Here is a 27,902-nt window from a genome sequence, read left to right on the forward strand (position 1 = left end):
ATGCAGAAATTTCCTTTGAAATCTTATTTTTAAAGTAATGCTTATTTGCATTTTTCTCCATAAGAAACCTGTAATTAAATGTGAAATAATTTCCCAGAAAAATCCATTTTTTCACTAAATCCTTCAGTAAAGTTGATGCTCCTTGAAGATGCAATATTCCTTTCCCTCTTCAGAGCTGAGGAGAATGAGGCTCCTGGTCACATCCAATCATCCAGATAGCCACCTCCTCAGTCCTGCAGGAACATACCAGAAGCACACACACTCGCCACACAATCAGGCAGGTCGTTTCTAAGACACACACTGAGTGACTCACATCCAGGGTCTGCAGACAAGGCCCAAGGAAAACAAATCTATCAAAACCGAGCCACATAAATGCTCAATTACAGACACGTTCACAGAAACGCAACCTCATGCACTCACAGTCAGCTCCACTATCTCACAGGCCCTCACAACATTCTCAGTCCGACACAGCCCGACACAATTCCAGTCATAAAATCTTCATAAACCGCATTCCAATCCCAGCAGTCGCACCATCTCAAACACAACCAGCCACATTCAATGAAAAAAATCGCATCCGGAACCACTCCAAAGACAGATACACAAGCGCGGTCCTTGGTCATGGACCTCTCCGGTTGGCCCCGCGGAGAGTCCTGTTTTCGCATACACATCCCTCTTTATTGCGCCTGTAGTCCGTCCCCGCCCCGCTCCGGCCCAGCCGCGACTTCCTCAGGACAAAGAGCCGAGAACCCCGCCCCACTGCGGAGCGACTGGATCTCGGGCTCACTCGACACATCCCACGCAAAGCAGCTCACTCACTGTCGCTCCGCCCCCTGGGGCTCGGCCGCACCTGCGCACTCAGTGCGTGCAGCCTGTTCTCCCAACAAGCCCCGCGCGCGGCCCGTTAGGCTCCGGGGGCTGTGGACTTACTTGAGGTGTCGCGCGCTCTCTTCCACTGGGCATCACCGTGAGAAGGGTTCGGTGCCCCAGGTGAGCAGTCCTGGCTCGGAGCATTTGTTCTGGCCATCGGTAGGAAAGGCGTTGCGGCCCGGGGTTGAGGGAGAGGGAAGGGAAGCGCTGCAGCACCTCAGAGTGTTGGGAGCCCAGCATCTCAGCCCCGAGTGGGCGTGAGAACCGCGGAGGTGTAACGGTGTGGTGTGTCTGTGGGCGTGACTGCACCGGGGTATGGCATCGGGACTATGTGCGGTTGTGAGGCCGGAACTAGTGGGTGATGGCGTTTGTGTGACTGAATGGGGTGCAGAGCCTCTTGTGTGACCGTCGGTTGCCGTGCACTGGGTGACTCCGACCCTAGCGTCACGGCTGAATCTTCTGCCAGCCGCAGAGAAACGGCCCCCAGTCAGGTAACTGAGAGCCAGAGAAAAGACTCCCAGCAAAAAGACTCAGACCCGTCTTGGGATAAGAATGTTAGAACTGAAGGTGCCCCCCAGGCTGGCTCCTGGGAGTATTCCCAGCGCACTACATTCTCCGGCGGGCGCGCGCGGACACACGCACGGTTGCTCACACAGCTCCGCACTTTCCACCCGCAGGTTTCGGAGCCACGGAATTCCCTCTCCGCACAACCGTGACCCTGGCTTTTCTCTATTACTGGGAAGAGTCAGTACCCTTCCTCTTCCTTACTCTGGGCGTGCGTGGGTGGTGGGTGGTGGGGACAGATGCGGTCGTGGCGTGCCCTAATTTAGCCGGCGTGGGCAGGGCTCCAAGAAAGGCCTATATTGTCTTAAGATTCCCTCCTTCCTCAGTCTTGTCAAACTAAGAAAAGGGCTCTGATGAGGAGGAGGAATGAATTGCTATTGCCCACTTAAAAGTCAAAGTCAAGACGAGTGGATATTTCCACTTGTTCTGTGAAATGCATTTTTATTTTTTAGAACCTGTAAACATTTGCTTCCTTCTGCTTAGTATGACCTGTCCATTAATTTGATATGTAGCTCCCCTCCCTAGTGCCTATATGCATATATCCATGTGGCAGATACTTCCCCTTACTTCTGAGAGCTTTCTTTTTTTTAACTATGTGTAAAGGTCTTATAACAGTGCCTGATACTTCATAAGTACTTAATAAACATTAGCTATTTGTTGTTAAGTGGTGATTTGGAGCAATTCCCCATCGGCCTCCAATAGATCAGGAAAAATGGAAATACCATGCTAATTGTGTTGAACATTTCCTAGTTTAAAAAATTGAGGTGCTCCAGGGAACTCTACTCAATGCTCTGCAGTGACCTAAATGTGGAGGAAATCCAAAAAAGAGGGGCTATATGTATAGGTATAGCTGATTCACTTTGCTGTACAGTAGAAACTAACACAACATTGTAAAGCAACTATACTCCAATAAAAATTAAAAAAAAAAATGATGTACTCAAATGGTTTGAATAGGAATTCTTAACTAGTGGTAATTTAAATCCATTTGGGGCTTTCACTTTACCAGAAACCCCTTGAGATTGTATATGAAATTATAATAGTTGATAATATGCCATTTTTCTGGGAAGGAAGTCCATAATTTAATGAGATTATCAAACATGACCCAAAAAGATTCAGATCCATTGGCCTAGAATCAAAGGCTAATGTCTGAGAATGTTCTTTGAAATAAGAACTATATAAAATTAGTATCTATGGGAATTCCCTGGGGGTCCAGTGGTTAAGACTCCACGCTTTCACTGCCGTGGGCCACTGGGTTCAATCCCAGGTCAGGGAACTAAGATTCTGTAAGCTGCGTGGTGCAGTCAAAAATAAATAAAATAAGGTAAGATAAGATCAATTAAAGTGTGTCTAATTATAGGAAATTATTAAATAAATCACATTCCATCCATGTGATGCAATTTTATGCCATTGGTATTGACTCATGAGAAGGAAAAGAAGTAAAATGATTAATTTTAAGCAATAGTGACAGTTTTGAACAAGATGACTCAAGACATTTTTAGTTATGTATGAATTCCTTTTAATAAACTAGGGATTTGTGTGACATTTTGCAATGATATATCTAATATGAAAATTTAATAGTTATTCAGTGGAGAAAGGAGGAGGTAAAGCATCCGTTGTATACCAAATACTGTTCTGTCTGCTTTGGTATACTCTTTCTAAATTTGGGAATGCTATTTACCTTTATTGTGTTCAGTTACAGGAGAAGGATTGTGAAGATAGCTTATCGTTTTGATGAACAGTAAAAGAACAGTTATTTATTTCTGCCATGCTAATTTGTGTGTGCGTGTGTGTGTGTGTGTGTGTGTGTGTGTGTGTGTGTGTGTAGAACCCTCTCATGTCACAGGCCTATGACTCACATTTCTCTTAACAACTGGAAGGTACTCCCTCTCCCAACTCTATTTTATTTTTATGGAAATAGTAATTTAATTTTTGTTTCTGATGATAGAATTCATGCAGGTTTATTGTAAAAAGAAAAAAAATGCAGGAACCTAAGGAAGTTTTAAGAAGAAAATTTTAAATGCCCTTAGTCCTATCATCCAGAGTTAATGAATATTACAATTCTGATGTTTGTTTTTCCAAATTTTTTTTGTGCACTTGTGTATATATGTTTGGTTTGCAAAATAGAATCATAAAAATTGGTTATTTAAAAAGATAAAGACTCTCCAACACTATGAAAAAGCAATCCAGTGCAGTCATAAGATTTATTATATTATTATGCCTATGCAGGGTAAAGGGGAGTGCAATGGTTCCCCTCTAATTTGAAAAACTTTTCAAGAATTTACACTTTTTAGTTATGGAGGCATTGATTTTTGTTAATTACTTTCTTAAGCCTAGTTCTAAAATTTATTGATGCTGTTAAGAAAGGCCAGTTGTGAAAATCTCAAGAAATTTACTGTTAAGAAAAAAAGAGAAAGGGCATGCTAGTATTAAAATTATTAGAGGGCTTCCCTGGTGGCTCAGTGGTTGAGAATCCACCTGCCAGTGCAAGGGACACGGGTTTGAACCCTGCTCCTGGAGGATCCCACATGCCGTGGAGCAACTAGGCCCGTGCGCCACAGCTGCTGAGCCTGCGCTCTAGAGCCCGCGAGCCACAACTACCAAGCCCATGAGCCACAGCTACTGAGGCTGCGTGCCACAACTACTGAAGCCCGCGCGCCTGGAGCCCATGCTCCGCAACATGAGAAGCCACCGCAATGAGAAGCCCACGCACCGCAACGAAGAGTAGTCCCCGCTCACCGCAACTAGAGAAAACCTGCACGTAGCAACGAAGACCCAATGCGGCCAAAAAATAAATGTTCCTTAAAAAAAAATTATTTGAGATGATTTATCAAAAATTAAAAATTTTTAATTAAAAATTGTTAAAGATAATTTTCTTTAATAAATAGAATGGACATGTCATGTTTTTCATTTTATTCAGTGCTTATAATAAGCTGCTTTAAGTTCTTTATATGTATTATGTTAACGGTTCACAACAACTCTATAAGATAGATACTGTATTTTTTTGATGTGGTCCATTTTTAAAGTCTTTATTGAATTTGTTACAGTATTGCTTCTGTTTTTATGTTTTCATGTTTTGGCTTCCAGGCATGTGGGATCTTAGCTCCCCGACCAGGGATCGAACCTGTACCCCCTGCATTGGGAGGCGAAGTCTTAACCACTGGACCACCAGGGAAGTCCCCTAGATACTGTTATTATTCTCCAGTTTTTCTATGAGGGAACAGAGGCACTGAAAATTAGTAACGTGTCCAAAGCCTCCTAGTTGATAACTGTCAGAGCTTAGATTCACATACTGGATCCTGACAACAAAGCCTGTGTTTTTCATATGTGAGAGTCAATCACCTCCCAACATTGTGCATATTCTTTTTAGTCTGCCTAGTGTACTTGGCAGTTTATCATGGATATCTTTCTTCATTAATTAATATGAACCAGTATCATCATTATTAATAATTGTATAATATGCCATCATACAGTGGAACATAATTTATTTAGCTTGTTGACTATTGTTAGGTATTCTTTTGGTTATAAATTATTCTTTGAAGAACTTCCTTGCATATACTTCTTTGTGTATACTTTTACAAATATTCCCTAAGGATAAATTCCTAGAATTGGAATTTCTAGGTTAAATTATCAGACATTTAAAAAGAACTCATATCATGCCAGATCCTGTGCTAGTGCTTGGGGAAAATACAGTAACTAAAATCCTTAAGTTGCTTTTTATCTATCAAGGTAGATAAACCTCTACGGGAATAAGACTAAAATAAAGTCAATGAAGAAGTCTGATGGCATGGCTTGGGAGTTCCTGGAAAGGAGACATCATCTGATTATAGCAAGCACTATCAAGTTGTGACCAAATAGTACCAAACCCATCAGATTTCTGTGGAGGTCATTGGATTTTATGTAATAAGCTTTGTCTCACAGTTTATTTTTTCCTCATGATGTTGATGCAGGGCGAGACCAACAGAAGAAAGACAATTCATTAGCTCTTTGGAGGGCATCGTGACTAAAATGACTAATTCAGAACCAAGATAAATTCATCAGTCAAAAAGTTATGAGAGGCAGCAGAAACTTAGAAATCATAGAGTTGGTTCGGATATTGGGAGCTGAAATAAATTAAAAAATAGCACCTTTTTTCTCCAGGTTCAAGGGATGACTGCTTTAAAAAATCTCTTTCACCTACTTGAAGAAGAAGTTCCTGTTTATAAAATTTTAAAATATATATATATTTCAAGGGTATATGTGAAGTACATGTAAGCAAAAAGAAGAAAATTATGAAGTACATGTAAGCAAAAAAGAAAATTATGAAGTACATGTAAGCAAAAAGAAGAAAATTAGTACATGTAAGCAAAAAGAAGAAAAAATGTAGAAATAGCAATCTTTGCAGATTTTTTTCTGTCTGTTGATGCCTGTTAGTACCTCTTTATGCCAATATATATGTATACTTTACAAATATAATTATAATAACCATTTCATTTTATTTTTCTAAAGACTGCATATCTTGAATATTTTGTATGTCTGTGTACTTTCTAAAGCTTAAACTTATATAATATTTTCCATCAACTATGCCTCAATCGAAAAATATTTTTAATAATGAAGGTTAGCATTTAGTGATTACTTTGCACATACATGAATATATAGATACATATAGGTGTTTTTACCTGCCATGACAGGATCACAGTACTCACAACTGTTGTTACCTGCATTCTTCACTCAGCAACATGTAGTAAACATATTTCCATCTTTCCTATTAAAGATCTACATCATAATTTTAATTTTTTTATTTTTATTTATTAAAATTTTTTTAAAAATTTATTTTATATTGCCTGCATTGGGTCTTCGTTGCTGCGTGTGGGCTTTTCTCTGGTTGTGGCGAGTGGGGGCTACTCTTCATTGTGGTGTGCAGGCTTCTCATTGCGGGGGCTTTTCTTGTTGTGTGGCTCGTGGGCTCTAGGCATGCAGGCTCAGTAGTTGTGGCACACGGGCTTAGTTGCTCTGGAGCATGTGAGATCTTCCCGGACCAGGGCTTGAACCCGTGTCTCCTGCATTGGCAGGTGGATTCTTAACCACTGCGCCACCAGGGAAGCCCTACATCATAATTTTTAAATGGAAAGTTTTTTCACTCTATGGATGCTTTATAATTTATTAAATCTATTTCTACTGAAGGATGCTTCAGTTCTGGAAAGCTTTTTCCCCTAGGAATAATGTCTGTCAGCACACTTTTACATTTTTGTCCATATATACAATTATTTAATATTTTCTTTAATCCCATAAGTTAGAATTTCTGCATCAAAGGGTTTTCATGGTTTAAATGCTGCTTGTACCTACTTTAAATTTTGTGCAGTCTAGAACAGGTTAGAATGTTCATATCCTTACAAGCTTGCTAATATGGGCATCAGTACTCTTAAAATGAGGTTTAATATCTTTAGGTAATTTGATGTGTTATTTCTATGTTTTAGTGAGTCATACCTCCTCATGTTTCTCTCACTGGAACAAGAGATTCTGGGTTTCAGGGGCAAGAGCTAGAGGTGAAAGAGAGCTGACTTTGTGGTTAGAAAAATAAGGATTCCAAATGCAGCTTTGCTACTTATTAACTGAATTTCTGCAAGTGATTTCACTTCTTTTAGTGTGAATTTTCTGATCCATTGCATAGATAGGATAATTACGATACTACATAGCAATCCTGCAGATACAATTAACATATAAAATACCTATCATGTAGAAGTCCTTTTTTTCTCTTCTTTTTTTTAATTGATGTATAATTGACATAGAACACTGTTTTAGTTTCAAGTGTACAACATAATGATTTGATATTTGCATATATTGCAAAATGATCACAGTAAGTCTAGTTAACATCTGTAGACATACATAGTTACAATTTTCTTGTGATAAGAACTACTCTCTTAGAAACTTTCAAATATGCAATACTATATTATATATATATATATAAACTATATCACCATGCTATACATTACAACCCATGACATTAATTTTAAAACTAGAAGGTTGTCCCTTTGCCCCCCACTTCAACCGTATCACCCTCTCCACCCCTCCCATCCCCCCACCTCTGGAAGCTACTAATCTGTTCTTTGTATCTGTGAGCTTGGTTAGAGTTTGTTTGTGTTTTTTTAATTTTACATATAAGCAAGATTATACAGTATTTGTTTTTCTGTGTCTGACTTATTCCGCTTAGCATGATGCACTCAAGGTCCGTCTGTGTTGCTGAAAATGGCAAAATTTTATACTTTTTTTTTTTCTTACCATAAATTTTACTGAAAAAGAAGAAAAAACTTAACGGGCCAAAGTAGAAGGGACTTTCCCCTTCTTGAAAAAGTTGCAATCTTGAAACCGCTTACTATTCTTCCGCCTTGAAAAATAAGCCCGTCCGTCTCGCCCCAAGGTCGCTCAGTGACCTCTGCAGAGACGGGTCAAGGAGCACGGCCGGTGACCCAAACTGCTGACCAGGGGACGGGCGGAGCTGGGACATGGGGGTGAGGCCTGAGGCTGGTGTTGATCCAGCGCGAGGGATAATCCCCCGGAGTCGAGGTGGGCTCCAGCCAGTGCCACTTGTGCCGCCCGGGTAGATGCTGGGGACAGAAGTATCCCTGGTGGATGCCTTCAACTCTGAAAACAGCCAGGGTATTTTGTCAAATTTCCCTTTATTCCCTTATTTCTTGAATAAATAAAATCAAGGTGGGGGGCAGAAGCGGCAATGCGCACGCCTCGCCCCCGCCCCTTCCGCCCGGCGGGAGACACGTCCCCAGCGACCTTCCTTCGCAGGGGGTCCAAATCCATCCGGCCGGTGGGCCGGGGCGTGCGCCCGCGAAGTCAGCCACCAACCCCAACCACGCCAAAATTTTATTCTTTTTATGGCTGAATAATATTCCTGTGTGTGTGTGTTTCACATTTTCTTTATCCATTAATCCATCGATGGACATTTAGGTTGTTTCCATAATTTGGCTGTTGTAAATAATGTTGCAGTGAACATGGGGATGCATAAATCTTTTCAAATTAGTGTTTTCATTTTCTTCAGAAAATACCTAGTAGTGCAATTGCTGGATCATATGGTAGGTCTGTTTTTAATTTTTTGAGAAACCTCCATACTGTTTTCCATAATGGCTGTACCAATTTACATTCCTGCCAACAGTGCACATAGGTTCCCTTTTCTCCACATTCTTGCCAACATTTGTTATTTCTTGTCTTTTTGATAATAGCCATTCTAACAGGTGTATGATGATATCTCATTGTGGTTTTGGTTTGCATTTCCCTGACAATTGTGATGTTGAGCATCTTTTCATGTACCTGTTGGCCATCTGTTATGACTTCTTTGGAAAAATGTCTATTTAGATCAGCCCATTTTTTAATCAAGATTTTTTTTTTGCTATTGTATGGATTCTTTATATATTTTGGAATTGATCCCTTATCAGATATATGATTTGCAAATATTTTCTCCTATTCAGTGGGTTGCCTTTTCATTTTGTTGATGATTCCTTTGCTGTGCAGAAGATTTTTAGTTTGATGTAGTCCCACTTGTTTATTTTTGCTTTTATTGCCTTTACTTTTAGTGTCAAAAAATCATCACCAAGATCTATGTCTAGACACTTACCTCCTGTGTTTTCTTCTAGGAGTTTTATGGTTTCAGGTCTTAAACATTCAAGTCTTTAATCCATTTTGAGTTCATTTTTGTGCATGGTATGAAATAGTGGTCCAGTTTCATTCTTTTGCATGTGGCTGTCTGGTTTTCCCAACACCATTTATTGAAGAGACTGTCCTTTTCCCACTGTATATTCTTGGCTCCTTTCTGTAAATTAATTGATCATGTACACATGGGTTTTATTTCTGGGCTCTCTATTCTGTTCCATTGACCTATATAGCTGTTTTTTTTTGTGTGTGTGGGGGGGCAATATCATATTGTTTTGATTACTGTAGTTTTGTAATATAGTTTGAAATCAGGAAGCATGATGCCTCCAGATTTTTTCTTCTTTCTCAAGATTGCTTTGGCTATTTGGGGCCTTTTGTGGTTCCATACAACTTTTAGGGTTGTTTGTTCTAGTTCTGTGGAATATTCCAGTGGAATTTTGATAGAGATTGCATTTAATCTGTAGATTGCTCTGGGCAGTATGGACATTTTAACAATATTAATTCTTCTAATTTACGAACATTGAATATCTTTCTATTTATTTGCGCCATCTTCAGTTTCTTTCATCAGTGTCTTATAGTTTTCAGTGTACAGGTCTATTTAACCTCCTTGGTTAAATATATTCCTAGTTATTTTATTCTTTTGATGCAATTATAAATGGGATTGTTTTCTTAATTTCTCTTTCTTATAGTTCATTATTAGTAGATATAAATGCACCTGATTTTTGTAAATTGATTTTGTATCCTGCAACTTTACTGAATTCTTTTATTCTAACAGTTTTCCTGTGGGGTCCTTAGGATTTTCTATATATAATATAGAGATAGTTTTACTTCTTCCTTTCCAGTTTGGATGCCTTTTATTTCATTTTCTTGTGAAAAGTCTTGATAAATAGATATATGTTATTGTCTAACTGCTGACAACATGAATTCACACCTCTTCAGCCTAGGTTGTAAGAAACAGAATGACAGATGAAGTCATCCAGGAAAGCAATGTGGATGATTCTGATTGAAAATAGTGATGAGCCCAGAGGATTCTGGAAGTTATTGTTCTGACTGCAGGCAGGCAGGGCTGCCAGTGAGTAATTTCTCAGTGGTAACGGCTGCTAGCATTGGTCCTATGGATTTCTCTCTTTGTATCTGTTTAATTTAAGCAGGCTTGTGAGGTTTTGAAAGAGATTCTGGTTTAGATGATGTGGTCCCTTATCAGCCCTGAAATTTATAAGTAGGGATTAGATTTGTCCATACATCCTCAAATTTCCGTGTGTGTGTGTGTGTGTGTGTGTGTGTGTGTGTGTGTGGTGGGGAGGTCCAGGGAGGGGAAAGAATATATTAAACTGAGTTGTTTTGAGAGTTCTGAGGCCTATCTCATAGCCCCCTTTTTCTCCCCCTAGCTCTGGCCTCTGGGAACTGTGCTTCTCCAGGCAAGTAAACCCCAAGGAGGACTGACCAGTTCTTGAATTTCTAAACCATGGCCCATGTAAGTTGCTGTTTCTTTCACCTTCTGGAAGTTAAGTTCCTATAAACTTTTCTTTATCCTGAAACTTCTTACTTATCAGAGCCCCATCTAAGGACCCATTTCCTCCAAATCCAGTGAGAGATGAGGCCAAATAAATAGTACAATGCCCTCCCTGTGAGTCCTCTTTTTTCCAGTCATTGTTCATGTATTCATTGAACAAATCATTCAGCATCTGTTATATGTGCTCAGTCTTCTGCTAAAAGCTGCAGTGGAACAGAAATGAAATCCCTTTAGGGAGATGTTTCACCATCTCTTTTGAGTAGTTGAGTAGTATGGGCCCATTTGACTGCTCATGGGAAATCGCTAAATTTTTCCAAACTTGAGTTTTCCAAGTAGGTAAGATTTGCTGTTGGTTGACCTCAGCCTCAGTACATGGTGAGATCTCATGCTTTATGAGGCTTTTAGGACTAGGTAGGATTATGGTTGGGTCTTGCATGCAGGGAGCTCAAGTATCTCCTCTGGAAATCCCTAAGAGTTGTATACCATTTATATTGGAACTGGATGAGCTAGTCAAGAATGACATCTTTGTGATTCTGGATCACCAGTATCCAGAATCTACATCAGTATCCTCTAACTCAGGAATAATGAATGCATACAGTGAGGGATGGAAAATGATAAATAAGATCATGCAGATATCTATTGCATAGACTATTATACAACCAATTTTTTTAATTTCATAAAAGAATTTATCATAAATGGGGAAATGTTTATGATCTGATTCAATGGTGAACTTGGAAGAAAGTTTTAATTGTATTCAGATCCTTTTCCAACATAGAGATATCATAGGAAAACTTTTTTTAAAAAATCTTGTTCTTTAAGGGGAAAGGGTGGAAGAACACATTTTTTGAGAATTTGTGAGGGAGACATACAACAGACAGAAGGCTTATACACAGTATTTCATTTAATTAGAAAACTGAGGGACTTCCCTGGTGGTCCAATGGGTAAGATTCCACGCTCCCAGTGCAAGGGGCCCGGGTTTGCGCCCTGGTCAGGGAACTAGGTCCCACATGCATGCCGCAACTAAGAGTCCGCATGCTGCAACTAAGAAGTCTGCATACTGCAACTAAAGATCCTGCATGCCACAACTAAGACCTTGCACAGCATAAATAAATAAATACATACATACATACATAAATACATGCATACATACTGATTATTTTTTTCCCAGATGTGTTTGGATAGTTAAGATATGCTAGAGTATACAAGAGGCTGTATCTGTAGCAACAGGATCCTTCAGGAACATATAGGCATCCTGCTTCAAGCACACTCATTTCCTAACTACTGTGTTACGGGCTTCCAGCCCAAGCCTGTTTGCTTGCTCTATGATCCATTTCCTGCAGTATCTCTTCCATTTTATTCTCCCATCTTAAAACAAATATTCTTTAATTTCAGTTGTATGGTTTGTCATTTCAGGGATCAGTGATGTTCAGTGATGTGTCCATAGATTTCTCTCAGGAGGAGTGGGACTACCTGGACTTGGAACAGAGAGATTTGTATAGAGATGTAATGTTGGAGAACTACAGCAACTTGGTCTCATTGGGTAAGGTTATCTGCCTCTAGAAATTTAGACTCTGTTCTCTGCAAAATTAGCTTTCTTCTCTAGAAATTTCAGGAATATCTTTCAAGAAACGATCCAAATTTTTGCTCCCTGTTCTCAAGGGAATGGTTTGAGCTCTTTTTGTTTGGAAGTGAGCACCTTCACTAAGCATATTCATCTTGGCCATCCTTATGTGGCCTTCAGGCCTTCCTTAATGATGAAAGGACTGGGTTTGAAATCTGGGTGATTTACAACCTTACCAGTGTCAAAGAAAGCAGGCTTCACTTTGTATCTGAACTCAGAATTGCTATAGGTGTTTTGTTATTTGTTGGTATACCTATAAGGAAAATAGCTAGACCTTATATCTTGGTTTTTCTCTGACTCTCAAATGAACACATAATTTTTTTAGTGGTAAGTGGTATCAACCGGATTTATTTACAGTTCAAGAGAACTCATGTCTTATATTAATAAACAAACATATTCACTCCAACCTACTTTTATGATTAAAAGTTAAAAATCCAAGAACTTTGCATGTAACATTGTATGAATATCCTAAGAAAAAACAGTAAATGCCTCAGGAAACTTCTTATTTTCCTCTCATTAAAATAGCAATTATATGATACAGCCACTATGGAGAACAGTATGGAGGTTCCTTAAAAAACTAAAAACAGAACTACCATATGACCCAGCAATCCCACTACTGGGCATATACCCTGAGAAAACCATAATTCAAAAAGAGTCATGCACCACAATGTTCATTGCAGCACTATTTGCAATAGCCAGGACATGGAAGCAACCTAAGTGTCCATCGCCAGATGAATGGATAAAGAAGATGTGGCACATATATACAATGGAATATTACTCAGCCATAAAATGAAATGAAATTGAGTTATTTGTAGTGAAGTGGATGGACTTAGAGTCTGTCATACAGAGTAAGTCAGAAAGAGAAAAACAAATACCGTATGCTAACACATATATATGGCATCTAAAAAAAAAAAAAAGGTTCTCATGAACCCAGGGGCAGGACAGGGATAAGGATGCAGACATAGAGAATGGACTTGAGGAAACAGGGAGGGGGAAGGGTAATCTGGGACGAAGTGAGAGAGTGGCATGGACATATATACACTACCAAATGTAAATTAGATAGCTAGTGGGAAGCAGCTGCATAGCATAGGGAGATCAGCTCGGTGCTTTGTGACCACCTAGAGGGGTGGGATAGGGAGGGTGGGAGGGAGACACAAGAGGGAAGGGATATGGGGATATAAGTATACGTATAGCTGATTCACTTTGTTATACAGCAGAAACTAACACAACAATGTAAAACAATTATACTCCAATAAAGATGTTTAAAAAAGCAATTATAGGGGCTTCCCTGGTGGCGCAGTGGTTGAGAGTCCACCTGCCAATGCAGGGGACGCGGGTTCGTGTCCCGGTCCGGGAGGATCCCACATGTGGAGCGGCTGGGCCGCTGAGCCTGCGCGTCCAGAGCCTGCGCGTCCGGAGCCTGCGCGTCCGGAGCCTGTGCTCCGCAATGGGAGAGGCCACAACAGTGAGAGACCCGCATAATGCAAAAAAAAAAAAAAAAATGCAATTATAATAAATAATAGCTAATAAAATATATGTAGCGCTTAGTGTATATTCTAGGCAATGTTTAGATATGGATATATATTAATATAACCTGCACAACAATCATGTATGATAGGTACTATAATTATCCCTATTTTATAGGTGAGGAAAATAAAGCAGAGTGGTAACTTGTCCAAGGTCACACTACTGGGTTATGGCAAAGGCAAAATTTGAACCCAGACGTCTGTCAACCACTATTGCTCTCAAGAAAAGGAGTACTTGTGTAAATATAAATGAAAATAAGACCTTTTCCCTCCCTCTGCAATCTCCATTTCTTATGTAATATTAACATGATGTTTTTTAATCACCTCACTTTTCTTTGTTCTAAAGTCTTTATCAATTACCATTTGACCTATAGTTTATTAAAAATTTAACCAAAACTGAATCAAAGTAATTGTGAATTTATTTTTTATTTCCACGTTACCTTACATTTCTTTTCTTCTGTCCAGGATGCTTTGTTTCTAAACCAGATGTGATTTTCTTATTGGAGCAAGGAAAAGAGCCCTGGAAAGTAGTGAGGAAAGGAAGAAGACGATATCCAGGTAAGTGAGGGCCAATAGGGTAGGGGAAACCATCACCAGAGAAAACTTCCCTGCTAGTTAAGGAAGAGACACACCCTTCTGATGTTGTTTCGAAAACTCACTTTGAAAGACCATGGCCTAAGGAGAAAAGGTCTGAGACCCTGGGAGCAAATTAAGGACTTAGCTGGGGTTACTCATAGTACTACTGTATCCTATTTACCACTCTCCTTTTTTCATTGTTGTTGTTCTCTCTAATTTTCCTCCCCTTTGAAGGGGGCATAAGGTATGGAAAGGTGCTCTCTGTTCCCAATATTATTCTATCTATATTTTGATTTCTTCTTTTGCATGTATAGATAGATAGGCAGACAGACAGATAGATCGATCGACCAACTGGGCTCTGAGCCGGGCACTATGCTGGACACCATCAATACAATGGTAAATATAACCACTAGAATCCCTGTCCCTATGAGGATTTACCCTGATTTACAGAAACATAGTAAGTAAATAGAAAATATAATGTTAGGTAATAAGGGAGTACTATGAATAAAGGTAAGCACAGTAAGGGAATAGAGAATGGTATGGGATGGGAAAACTGTTTTAGTTATGGTCAGGAAAGCCTTTCTTCCCTAACTTTTCTCATAAAATTAAAAATGGGAAATAGAAGACTATGGAGATGAGTGTTCTTGACGTGGTAATAATATCATACGTTTTATCAGCAACTGAAGTTTCGTGTGAATTACTCTAGAAGATAGATCCTTAGTTTACAGAATATCATTTTTATTTACCTTTTTCCATGTATGTTTATATCTACCTTCACATCAGGAAGAAACATGAATGTAATAGACTATATGGAAAATGATCCCTTGGTTTAGCTTCTACCTCTGTGCTATTTTCATCTCTCTTTGGACCTTTTGTTAAAGAAAGATCCTTAAAACTCTTGATATAGAGATATATGTTGTCACTTTATATTTTGCTTTGTGTTATATTCAGGTCTGACAGAGGAGACTCATTTTAGGCTAAAAGTTCTTTTGTAACACCAGAGCCATTTCAGTGCCCATAATGTTTATAAGGTTATGTCTTCTGATTCACCTTCTACCAAAGGAAAGAAAAATATGCTGTTTTTCCCAATCCTAACTTATTTTCTATCATCTGATTAAATGATATTTACAACTGTTAATACTACAAAAATAATGAAATACAGTGGCTCAAAGTGAATAAGATAATATCAGTTTAGTCAGGAAATATTTAGCCAAAATAACAACTGTTGATTCAAAGTTAGACATCTTAAACAAGGTCATTATTTTTTTCCTTTCCTTTTCTTTCTTTGTTTCTTTCTTCTTTTTAGTTAAGTTTTATTGAAGTATAAATGCATATAGAAAAGTGAACAAATGAAGGAAGGTTTTTTTGAGGAGACGGTATTTGAGGAGAGATGTGAAGTAAGGGCTCAAGCCATTTGACTCTAGAGGAAGAGCATTCTGCGCAGATAGAAAAGGCCTAAGGAAGAAGTTAGCTTTGCATGTTTGAAAGCCATTATGGCTAGAACATGGGGGAGAGGAAGGTAAAGTAATAAGAGGTGAGATCAGAGTAAGTCAAGGGCCATATAATATAATCTTTAAGAGAAATTGGAAGCTATAGTCTGCTTTCTGCTTTCTGCTTTCTGCTTTCTGTTTTAAAATGATCCATCTGGTCAAGTGCAAAAGTAGGAAGGACCAGTGTGGAAGCAGTTTCAGTTCAGACTGGAAGTAATGGTGGTTTGGATAAAGCTGGCAGCCGTAGGAGGTAGTAAGAAGCTGTTAGACTCAGGTTATGTATGAAGGGAGTCCCAAAAGAACATGCTGATGGACTTATAAATGCAGTAAGTAAGACAGACATATCAAAGGAGGAGATAAGGGTGTTAGCTTGAAAAGCTAGGTGAATGGAAGCACAATTTACTGAGGTAGGGAAGATAGGAAGAGCAGGTTGGCAGGTAGACATTGAGAGTTTCTGTTTTGGGTATTTTAAGTTTGAATTGTCTTTTATTTTTCCAGTTTTAGATGCTGAGTAGGCAGCTGAATATGTATATACACATGGAGCTCAGGGAGAGGTTACAGCCTGATGTCCATCTGGGTGTCTTCACTTTATGGTTAAAATTGAAATCCATGGGTCTGAATGTGTTCATCTAAGGAACACATGCAGGTAGAAGAAAGCAGATAAAGAGAAGAGGCCTAAAGACTGATTCATGGGATACTCCCCTATTCAGACGTTAGAAAGAGGGGGCCGCAAAGGACATGCAGAAGGAGCAGGCACTGATAAAAACAAAAGAAAATGTTTCAAAATGGAAGGAGTAGAGAATGAGGGTGAGAATTGACCCCAGATTCTGGCAAGATGGAGAATGCTGGTGACCTTGTCAAGAGTGATTTTAGTGGAGTCAGGTTGAAAACCTGATTGGAGTGACTTAATAAGAGTAGGTAGGGCTTCCCTGGTGGCGCAGTGGTTGAGAGTCCGCCTGCCGATGCAGGGGACACGGGTTCGTGCCCCAGTCTGGGAAGATCCCACATGCCGCAGAGCGGCTGGGCCCGTGAGCCATGGCTGCTGAGCCTGCGCATCCGGAGCCTGTGCTCCGCAACGGGAGAGGCCACAGCAGTGAGAGGCCCGCGTACCGCAAAAAAAAAAAAAAGAGTAGGTAAGGCAGTGATGAGATGGGTGTAAGACAACTCTGGAAGAAGTATGTATGAAGGGAAGCTGGGAAATAGAGTTGGTAGTTACACTGGGGATTTGGGTTATAAGCAGTGTAGTTTATGGTGTGCAATTATAGACCATGTTTGTGTGCCCATGGGAATGATTCTGTAAGTGGGGGAAATTGATGCAGTAGAGAGAGCATAAATTTGGAAGCAGTGTCCTTGAGGTGAGAGTGGAGGAAGGGGATAGGATCCAGGGAACAAGAGAGAATTAAAGGGAAAACAATGTAGTTATGAATGCAAGTAAGTTGGTCTGGGTAGTGGAGAGAGGACAGCATATTCTTCTATTGTTATTTCCTCAGTGAAATCAGAAAGATGATCATGAATAGAATGAGGATTATTCAATGGTAGCATTCACTATGGCCTTATTCAGGATGTGACTAAAATTGATACTTCAGAAGTACAGTTCCTCGGATGTTAGGTTTTATTATTTTCAGATCTTTGTACTCTGTCCACAGTGTTGAAATGCAAATAGGATTACCTTGGAACCAAATCTTCTATATCCTAGTCTTGTATCAACAAAGCAAGGTGGTTAATAATAAAATGCCTAAACAGACTAAATACTAAGTTCAGGTAATTTATTTGACATTTTCCATTTAATTAAAGCTGGTTCTCTGAAACGGGGGAATCACATTTGTGATTTTTTATATTTATATATTTTTAACTGATCAAAGAAAGGGCTTATATTTTTCTATATTCTCATCAGCATTGTGTAATAGAATAGAAATCCTTTGGTCCAACAGAATTGGGACTGGTATTTGGTTTGTTTATTCATAAAAAAGGGTTAGATATTTTATGTACATACCATAAAAGTAATATTTTTACTCTCAACATTAAAATATAGCTCTTTGTCAATACTTTCAACATGTCTAAGGCTTTCTTTCCATTGTGTCTCTTATTTAATTTTTCATCTAAACCACACATACAATTTATAGTCTATTACTATTTCTAGTTAAAAAATTTTTAAGTAGAACAAGAACAAAATTTGCAACAAGTACAGAACACTTCTTGATTATTATGTTTTCCCCATCTTTTACTGTTGTCCCTCCCACACTTAGTTTTTGTTAGCCACGTTTTGTTTTTTGTTTTTCTGGCTGTGCTATGTGGCATGCAGGATCTTATTTCCCCGGCCAGGAATTAAATCTGTACTCCCTGCATTGTGAGCACGGAGTCTTAACCAGTGGACCGCCAGGGATATCCCTGTTAGCCATGATTTTTAACAATGTATTTACAACCAGTTTTTCCAAAGTATTCAATTTCACTTTCATAGAACCAATCTCTTCTCATAGTTACTTATAAGTTTACATATTGTTTAATTAAATTGGGTACTTTCAGGAAAATGTGAGACTGGCCTAAACTTGTTTGGAACAAACACAGTTAACTCTTGTGAGATAGGAGTGCTTTGTCAACTGGGCCTGTGGAGGGGGCCATATCCCCTGGACGTGACAGGCCACTGGCCTGTCTCTCATGCCCTAGCCCGCATATCTGTTGCCTACTCTGCAGGCAGACAGCAGAAGTTGCTATCTGGCCCAGGGGTGATAATCTGCAGGATTCGATATACCTGGCTACTTTGAATACAGAATTTGCCCTGTTGTTTGCCATTGTCTCCATACCTGCTCAGCTTATCAGCATGAACACCCTTGATAGACCGCTGTCCCCTTGTGCAGAGTAATCTCCCTCTTGTGATTTCGTGTGTGATATCTTTAGAAAATCTAATGCCAGATGCTTCATGAGTGTTTCAGTGTTTTCTTCATAAAGGTTATATATATATTTTAAGTTTACTCTTGAAACTGTTGTGACTGGAATCTTTTTTTCTCCATATTTTATTATTAAATGTATGTATAAAGGCTATTAGTTTTTGTTTTTTATATCCTCCTACCTTATTAAATTCTGTTATTTATATTATTTAAACCTCTTAAGTTTTCCAATTATGAATTATCATCTGAAAATACAGTTTTATCTCTTCTTTTAAATTCTTAAGACTACCGCTCACTTTTTTCTGATATTTAAGTGTCTTGACTAATAACTCCAAAGCTGTCTTTTTGTTAAGGTATTATATATTTTATCATTTTAGGGAGGTAATTATTCCTCCTTTATTGAGCTTTTTTGAAAACTCAGGTATGTTTCCCTTTTTTAGTTGCCTTTTCAGCGTCTATGGAGTTGATCACGTGAATTAAAAAAAATATATTGGGACTTCCCTGGCGGTGCAATGGTTAAGACTCCAAGCTCCCAATGCAGGGGTCCCAGGTTCGATTCCTGGTTTGGGAACTAGATCCCGCATGCATGCCACAACTAAGAGTTCACATGCCTCAAGTAAGGAGCCAGTGAGCCACAACTAAGACCCAGAACAGCCAAATAAATATTTTTAAAAATATATTTATTTGGCTGTGCCAGGTCCTAGTTGTGGCATGCAGGATCTTCATTGACACGTGCAGGATCTTTAGCTGCGGCATGTGGGATCTAGTTCCTTGACCAGGGATAGAACCTGGGCCCCCTGCATAAGAAGCACAGAGTCTTAGCCACTGGACCACCAGGGAAGTCCCCGATCATGTGATTTTTATTTTTCCCTTTCCTCAGCTGTATTAAATGAGTTGAATTATCTTAATAAATTTCCCCATACTGAACCTCTTTAACATTCTTTGAATAAACAACACTGGGTCTTTTGACACACTGTTTTATTAGATGCTTAGAATTTTTACATCAGTTTTCAGAAAACTGGTGTGTAGTTTTCTTTTTATGAGCAGGATTTAGTATGATATTATTACATCATGAAAATAGTTTGGAAGTCCTCCTTTTTCCTAGTTCTCAGTCTAAACAGAATTTGTATGGCCTGTTCTTTAAAGCTTTAATAACCTTTTTAAACTTTTTCCTTGAAGAAGGAGATGGTAAGTCTGACTACAATCTCTGTTTGCCTTATGGAAATTAATCTGTTGAAACATTGTATCTCTTTTGTGGTCAGTTTTGGTAAATTATATTTTCTTAGAAAATTATTCATTTTAGCTGTGTTTTAAAATTTATTGGCAAAGTAATCTTTCTTCCAACTATGTTCTGTATTTAATCATGCTTATTTTCACTTTGCCATTTTTAAATTTCTACGTCTGTGCGTTCTTGCTATTTTTATTTATTTATTTATTTATTTATTACTATTTTTATTATATTAACTAATGGTTATCTGTTTTGCTGATTCATTTTTAAAAAAAGAATCTGGTTTTACTTTGTGTGTTAGTTCTTTTTTTCTGTTTTCTAACTATTCTAATTCTGCTTTTATATAGTTAATTTCTTTTTTCTGCTTTGCTTCAGCTTGCTTTTCTAATATTTTTGAGTGGGATTTTTAGTTAATTTTTTCTTTCTTTTTTTTGCTGTATGTATTAAGATTTTTTAAAAAATAAATTTATTTATTTATTTATTTTTGGCTGCATTGGGTCTTCATTGCTGTGCACAGGCTTTCTCTAGTTGTGGTGAGAGGGGGCTACTCTTCATTGCGGTGCACAGGCTTCTCATTGCAGTGGCTTCTCTTGTTGCAGAGCACGGGTTCTAGGCACGCAGGCTTCAGTAGTTGTGGCTCTCAGGCTCCAGAGTGCAGGCTCAGTAGTTGTGGCGCATGGGCATAGTTGCTCTGCGGCATGTGGGATCTTCCCGGACCAGGGATCGATCCCGTGTCCCCTGCATTGGCACGTGGATTCTTAACAACTGCGCCACCAGGGAAGTCCCATGTATTTAAGTTTTTGAATTTTCTTCTACGCACTGTGGTTATAGTTTTACAGGTAATTTAATGTAGTTTTTTTTTATTGTTACTATTGTTTTTTTTAAACAAATACCATTTGGGATCTTATTTCTCTATTGATCTAAGAGTTATTTAAGATAGACTTCTAAAATTCCAAGTGGATTTACTTTTTTGTTGTTATTATTAATTCCCAGTTTTAGTAGAACCTATATGATTTCAGTTTTCTTATACAGGCTATATTATAATACTTGAAAACATCATCATTTTTCTCTCTCATACACAGCTCATTCAGCACTTAAATTCCCCTCTGGCTATTTCTCCTCCTGGCTTACCATCCTCTGGTTTACATCTATCATGACCTTTGTTAGCAAGTTCTTCACACTCAAGTTATTGCAAAACCCTTTGACCCTATTAGTGAGTTACTTACAAATTACGTCTTTTTTTTTTTTTTTGCTAAGGATTTCATAAACTTCAATAAGGTATAAACATATTTTCCTTCTGAAAGTCACATTTCTACAAAATAAGGAATAATCTTGCCTCTGAGGGGATGGAAGGGAGGAGACCAGAATAAGGGGATGAAGGAACAAAACTCACTGAGCATTTGCAAAATGGATGAGTAGTAGAATAAGCTTAAAGGGAGCTGAAGTACGTAAGAGTTTCTCAGTGTCTTTGTTGTGATGTGGAGACAAACAAAGAGCAACCCATAGCTATGTGAAGAAGGGAATGGCAATGTAGAGAATACTGCATAAATAAGGGTATAAACAACGGAAGGATGTACGGGAAAATACAACCACCATTTTTCATTTATATAGTCAGCTGGGCTAGCTTGAATGAATAAAGGAGATATTTAATCATTGTAGTAAGATGTGAGAGGTTAGAGGCCGAGAAATATATTCAGAATAAATATATAAGTATAGGAATTAAATGAGTGAAATCTATTTTGTGCTCTGGATTTATTATTGAATGGAGAATAAAGCAGGGATTGTTTCTGCCCTTAATGAGGTTTAGGGGTAAGAAAATAAGCAGAATAACAATTGGAAAAATTAATAAATAGATAATTTCAACATAGCTCTATGTTGTATGTAATATATGTATAATAACTATGCAGATATACAGTTAACCCTTGAACAACACAGGGTTTAAGGTGTTGCCCCCCCAGCGTACGCAAAAATCCACATATAACTTTAAAAAAATATATTTATTTATTTATTTTATTTCTATTTTTTTGGCTTTGTTGGGTCGTCTTTGTGGCATGCGGGCTTCTCTCTAGCTGTGGCATGGGGGTTTTCTCTCTCTAGTTGTGGCACGTGGGCTCCAGAACACGTGGGCTCTGTAGTTTGTGGCATGCAGGCTCTCTTTTTGAGGTGCATGAGCTCAGTAGTTGTGGCACATGGGCTTAGTTGCCACGTGGCATGTGGGATCTTAGTTCCCTGACCAGGGATTGAACCTGTGTCCCCTGCGTTGGAAGGCAGATTCTTTACTACTGGACCACCAGGGAAGTCCCCACATATAACTTTTGACTCCCCCAACACTTAGCTACTTATTAGCCTATTGTTGACCTGGAAGCCTTACCAATAACATAAATAGTCGATTAACACATATGTTATATATATTATATACTGTATTCTTATAATAAAGTTAGCTAGAGAAAAGAAAATGTTATTAAGAAAATCACAGGGAAGAGAAAATACATTTACAGTACTGTACTGTATTTATTGATACCATAAGTTTATGTTGTCTGTTTATAAGATAAATTTTCTGTCAGTACCTACATCAGTATTGTCCTATATGATAAACACATTACATATTATATGTATTACTAACACTGGACATCAGAAATGAAAAGATAATGTGAAAAAATTTTATATTTATTTACAGATATAATGACTTATGCATTGGTAATGAAGAAGCAGCAATATGATTGCTTTACGGTAACCTAGTGTAATTGATATGAATGCTTCACAGTAGCCTAGCCTATACAGTAATGAGTGAATCAGCATAAAACTTTTATGGCATACAATATTACAGTCACATTTATAAAACAGTATTGGAAACATTGTTACATGTTTTAAAAAACCACTTACCTGTGATGATAGGCTGATATGCAGTTTATCCAGTCACAAGAGACAGAAGCACACTATATAGTAATGTAATTCTTTGAAAGCAAAGTTGTAAAACAGTAAGAAAGCTAACACATTATTAATTTTATACTAAATATCACTCACCTTATGCCTATGTAAGGATAGGTTATCCACTTCAATACAAGTCTTGCACACGATGTTCTACACATATATGTTTGTATATTTATTGAAAAAAGTCCATATATAGTGGATCTGCACAGTTCAAACCCATGTTGTTCAAGGGTCAACTGTATAATAAGCACATAGCTTTAAGTACTGTCAGTAGATTCAGCTGTAGAGTAAGTAACTTAATCTAAGACCTCAGAGTGAGAAGGAGCCAGCCATGCAAAGAGCCCAAACAGATTTGTGGGGAAATAGAGCAGACTGAAAAGTCCAATGGAAGTAAGTGGGAACATGTTCTAATATCTGAAAAGAGGCCTCTCCAAGTAGCAGTAAAGAGAACAGTGGTTTGAGATGATGCGTTATAGGTAAGCAGAGACCTTTTAACAAGTTTGATTTTATTCTAAGAATAAAGAGAAATAGTTGAAAGAATTTAAGCATGAATTCCCAACCTTTCATTTCCATCAAAATCATTGTATGGAGGATATTAAATATAGGACTGCCCAGGACTGTAGAATCTGATCCAAGTGGTTTAGGTGGTATCTAAATCATAGTATTTGTAACAAGCTCCCTTGTGATTCTGATTCACGTTTCAGTTTGAGAACCACTGACTTAAAATATTTACTTAGTCACTAATCTCATTTTCCTTCATGAACTCTCATTTTCCTGGTGTTGCCTTTTGCTTTTTTTAATTATGTAACTATTTTTAGAATTTCATTGGGTAGTACTTTAGTTGTCTTTTACTTCTACTGTAGAAATTTTACTTCTTTTAGAAAAAGAGAACTACATGTTTGCTCTCTTGTTTTCTTTCAGATTTGGAGACCAACTATGAGACCAAGAAGTTATCTTCAGAAAATGACATTCATGAAATAAACTTATCCCAGTGGAAGGTAATGGAGAGAATTAAAAACCATGGCCTTAACAGACTCATTTTAAAAAATGATTGGGAGTCCAAAAGAAAATTTGAAGGACAAGAGGAATATTTCAATCAAGTGAAAATTACATCTCAAAAAGTGTCCTCTTACCAAAAATACTCATCTTTTTCTTCACATCAGAGACTTCATTTTGTCGAGAAACCCTATGAATGTAAGGAATGTGGGAAGGCCTTTAGAGTACGCCAACAACTTACCTTTCATCACAGAATTCATACTGGTGAGAAACCTTATGAATGTAAGGAGTGTGGGATGGCCTTTAGACAGACGGCACATCTTACTCGACATCAGAGACTTCATTCTGGTGAAAAACTCTATGAATGTAAGGAATGTGGAGAATCTTTCATATGTGGCCCAGACCTTAGAGTACATCAAAAAATTCATATTGGTGAGAAACCCTATGAATGTAAAGAATGTGGGAAAGCCTTCAGAGTTCGTGGACAACTTACTCTACATCAGAGGATTCATACTGGTGAGAAACCCTATGTATGTACAGAATGTGGGAAGGCCTTTAGACAGTATGCACACCTTACTCGACATCAGAAGCTTAATATTGCTGACAAACTCTATGAATGTAAAGAATGTGGGAAGGCCTTTTTGTGTGGCTCTGGCCTTAGGGTACATCACAAACTTCATACGGGTGAGAAACCCTATGAATGTAAAGAATGTGGGAAGGCCTTTAGAGTACGACAGCAACTGACACTCCACCAGAGAATTCATACTGGTGAGAAACCCTATGAATGTAAGGAATGTGGAAAGACTTTTAGTCGTGGTTATCATCTTATTCTACATCACAGAATTCATACTGGTGAGAAACCTTATGAATGTAAGGAATGCTGGAAGGCCTTTAGTCGTTACTCACAACTTATTTCACACCAGAGTATTCATATTGGTGTTAAACCCTACGACTGTAAGGAATGTGGTAAGGCCTTTAGACTACTCTCACAACTTACACAACATCAGAGTATTCATATTGGTGAGAAACCGTATAAATGTAAGGAATGCGGGAAGGCCTTTAGATTGCGCCAAAAACTTACTCTACATCAGAGCATTCATACTGGTGAAAAACCCTTTGAATGTAAGGAATGTAGGAAGGCCTTTAGGCTTAATTCATCTCTTATTCAGCATCTGAGAATTCATTCTGGTGAGAAACCCTATGAATGTAAGGAATGTAAGAAGGCCTTTAGACAACATTCACACCTTACCCATCATCTGAAAATTCATAATGTAAAAATATAAGAAAGACTTTTTAGTCTATGAATGTAATAATTAGTTCCTTTTGCTTCCTCCATGCACCTGACTTGGCATAATGGGGTTTATATCATAAAGAATGTGTTAATTTAATATATTCCACCATCACTCAGACCTGAGAATCTTCACATTCATTCTAGAAACTAATCCTATTAATATAACAAATGTGGGAAAGACACTTATCATCATTTCTAGCCCATCACTTTCCTACCTGTGTTATATTGAACAGAATGTTTAACTGCTTGATGCTATAAGTTCTTGATTTATAAAATTATAATACTGTGGCAGAATAAAGATTACTGCAGATTCTTTGGTACTCCACCCATCAAGATGTGGAATCCACATCCTTTCCCTTTGAATCTGGGCAGACTGTGACTACTTTGGTCAGTAGAATAGCAGAAGTACTGCTGTGCTAGTTTCTGGACCCAGACTTTACTGGTAGATTTTGCCTCATCTCTTGGAATACTCTCTCAAGTTCAGACCTGAACTGTTATGTTAAAAAGTCTGGCTACTCTGCTGAAGAGACCACATGGAAAGGCCCTGAGACTACATAGAGAAGGAGAGGCACTCTGCTGTGCCCAGTCTTCCAGATTGCCCATGAAAACACCAGACATCTGAGTGAAATAGTTTTGGATCCTCCAAACCAGCCATCAACTCAATGCCAGTGAATAACCTCAGTTGATGCCATGTAGAACAGAAAAATCCACCAACTGAGCCCCTGCCCAAATTCTTGACCCACAAAATCATGAGATACAATTAAATGGTTGTTGTTTTAAACTCCTAACTATTGTTTTACTATTATCATCATTAATATTGCTCTCTTGAAAATCCATATGAATGACTATGGGCACAGTGAATATAGAAATGCCTTCCACCAACACTCGTCCATTATTGAATGTCAGATAACTTACTCTTATTAAAATAGTGAAAGTGAGAAATCCTTTTTCAATTTTTTCATAAAAAAAAATATTCTACAATCTATACTCTCTGGCCTCTATATAAATTTGATTTAAAATTAAGAGAGGATGGATGGACCTAGAGATTGTCATATTAAGTGAAGTAAGTCAGACAGAGTAAGACAAATATTGTATCACTTGTATGTGGAAACTAAAAATAGTACCAATGAACTTATATACAAAACAGAAACAGACTCACAGACATAGAAAACAAACATGGTTATGAAAGGGGAAGTGGGGGGGATAATTTAAATTAGGAGTATGGTATTAACAGATAACATACTACCATATATAACATAGATAAACAATAAGGATTTACTGTATAGCATTGGGCACTATATTCAATATCTTGTAATAACCTATAATGGAAAATAAGTTTTTTAAAGAATATATGTATATATATTCACTGTATGTATGAATGTATATATATATATCTATATATATATATATATATATATACACTGTATGTTTGTATATACATATACATGTGTATATGTAACCAAATCACTGTGCTGTACACCTAAAACTAACACAATATTGTAAATCAACTATACTTCAGTTAAGTAAATAAAATTAACAAAGAATAAGATAAAAAGAAACTATTTGGAAATTAAAAATTACCTATATTATAAGTCCAGAATCAATTTTTAAAAATCCATTGTAGCCTTTTTAAAAAATGCTCGAATTGTCCTATATTTGGCCAGTGGGAATCCCCTCAATTTGGATCCTGTGTCCTTTTATCATGATTACTGTAGCCTGTGATAGCTTCTTTTTTTCCTAACAAGATGCATTGGTCAGCTACAGAGCACATTAGGGCATCTATTAATAAATAAAGGGGGAAAATGGAGCATTTATCCTGCCTTTCCTCTATGAACTATATTTCAAGACAGCCAAAAGTTGGTGAAAGAAAGTTCTTTATTATTAGAGAATTCTAGCTAATAAAGGTCAAAGGAATGATAGAATCCAAAAAGTGACACTTTTTTAATGAAATAATGGATCTTGATGGTATCAGTGGATGTGAAAACCATTAGGTGAGAGATTATTCGAAGGTTTTAAAGGACAGAGCAGAATGACAACCCGCTAACCTATAGTAACATCTCTAAATTAAATCAGCAAGGCTGTGTGCTTCTTGATGTAATGCAATGGATGTATACTACCTGTGGAGTATTTTTGTCCAAAATATTGATTCAGAAGTGTAATTTAGGGCTTCCCTGGTGGCGCAGTGGTTGAGAGTCCGCCTGCCAATGCAGGGGGCATGGGTTCGTGCCCCGGTCCGGGAGGATCCCACATGCCGTGGAGCCGCTGGGCCCGTGAGCCATGGCTGCTGAGCCTGCGCGTCCGGAGCCTGTGCTCCACAACGGGAGAGGCCACAACAGTGAGAGGCCCGCGTACCACAAAAAAAAAAAGAAGAAGTGTAATTTAGTCTCTAAACATACCAGTTTACAGGAAACTTGGGAAATAAATGAACAAATTCATAACACAAAGAAGCAAACAGCCAAATCCAGAATGTGGGAAATTCCACAAAATAAAAGGCTTAGTTTCTTTTTTTTTTTTTAAGGCCTAGTTTCTTAACCAATATATGTTAAGTTAATAAAAACAGAATTTTACAAATTAAAAGAGACTTGAGGCATATTAATTAAATACAGTGTATGGAATGTATTGAGATGCTTGTGTTAAAATGTACCCAGGATTTGCTTTAATCAGGTTTGATAAGTCACGAAGACATGGAAATGATTATCATGAAGGAAGACGCTTATACGCGGAGATTTCTGCAAACAGGAGGAACCGAGTATACGTAGGAGAACATGGAAGGAGCACC

General features: G+C 38.1%; 1 protein-coding gene and 1 long non-coding RNA gene across 4 annotated transcripts in view; one reads left to right on the forward strand and one right to left on the reverse strand.

Annotated features, from left to right (window-relative positions):
* The window catches only part of LOC141277204 (uncharacterized), a 26,931-nt gene extending 25,798 nt beyond the window's left edge, over nt 1–1,133 (reverse strand). Inside the window, exon 1 of the long non-coding RNA XR_012328188.1 lies at nt 928–1,133. This is a non-coding gene — a long non-coding RNA (uncharacterized lncRNA). The remainder of the gene's footprint in view (nt 1–927) is intronic.
* Nucleotides 837–27,902, forward strand: ZFP82 (ZFP82 zinc finger protein). 3 transcript variants are annotated; one of them, XM_004325535.4, is made up of 5 exons: nt 837–987; nt 10,455–10,540; nt 11,993–12,119; nt 14,192–14,284; nt 23,758–27,902. In XM_004325535.4, the coding sequence occupies exons 2-5, from the start codon at nt 10,532–10,534 to the stop codon at nt 25,113–25,115; spliced, it is 1,587 nt and encodes a 528-aa protein (XP_004325583.1). In that variant the 5' UTR covers nt 837–987; nt 10,455–10,531; the 3' UTR covers nt 25,116–27,902. The 3 variants fall into 3 exon arrangements, with proteins under 3 accessions (XP_004325583.1, XP_073652664.1, XP_033700825.1); XM_073796563.1 differs by lacking the exons at nt 10,455–10,540; nt 11,993–12,119 and having other exon boundaries at nt 855–987; XM_033844934.2 differs by lacking the exons at nt 837–987; nt 10,455–10,540; nt 11,993–12,119; nt 14,192–14,284 and adding an exon at nt 14,615–14,698.

Source organism: Tursiops truncatus, chromosome 19 (assembly GCF_011762595.2).
Source record: "Tursiops truncatus isolate mTurTru1 chromosome 19, mTurTru1.mat.Y, whole genome shotgun sequence".
Classification (NCBI taxonomy): Eukaryota; Metazoa; Chordata; class Mammalia; order Artiodactyla; family Delphinidae; genus Tursiops; species Tursiops truncatus.

Coding starts and splice junctions, on each gene's coding strand:
- ZFP82 (XM_004325535.4), top strand. Junction 12,120..14,191: donor CAGCAACTTGGTCTCATTGG/GTAAGGTTATCT, acceptor TCTTCTGTCCAG/GATGCTTTGTTTCTAAACCA. Junction 14,285..23,757: donor AGGAAGAAGACGATATCCAG/GTAAGTGAGGGC, acceptor GTTTTCTTTCAG/ATTTGGAGACCAACTATGAG.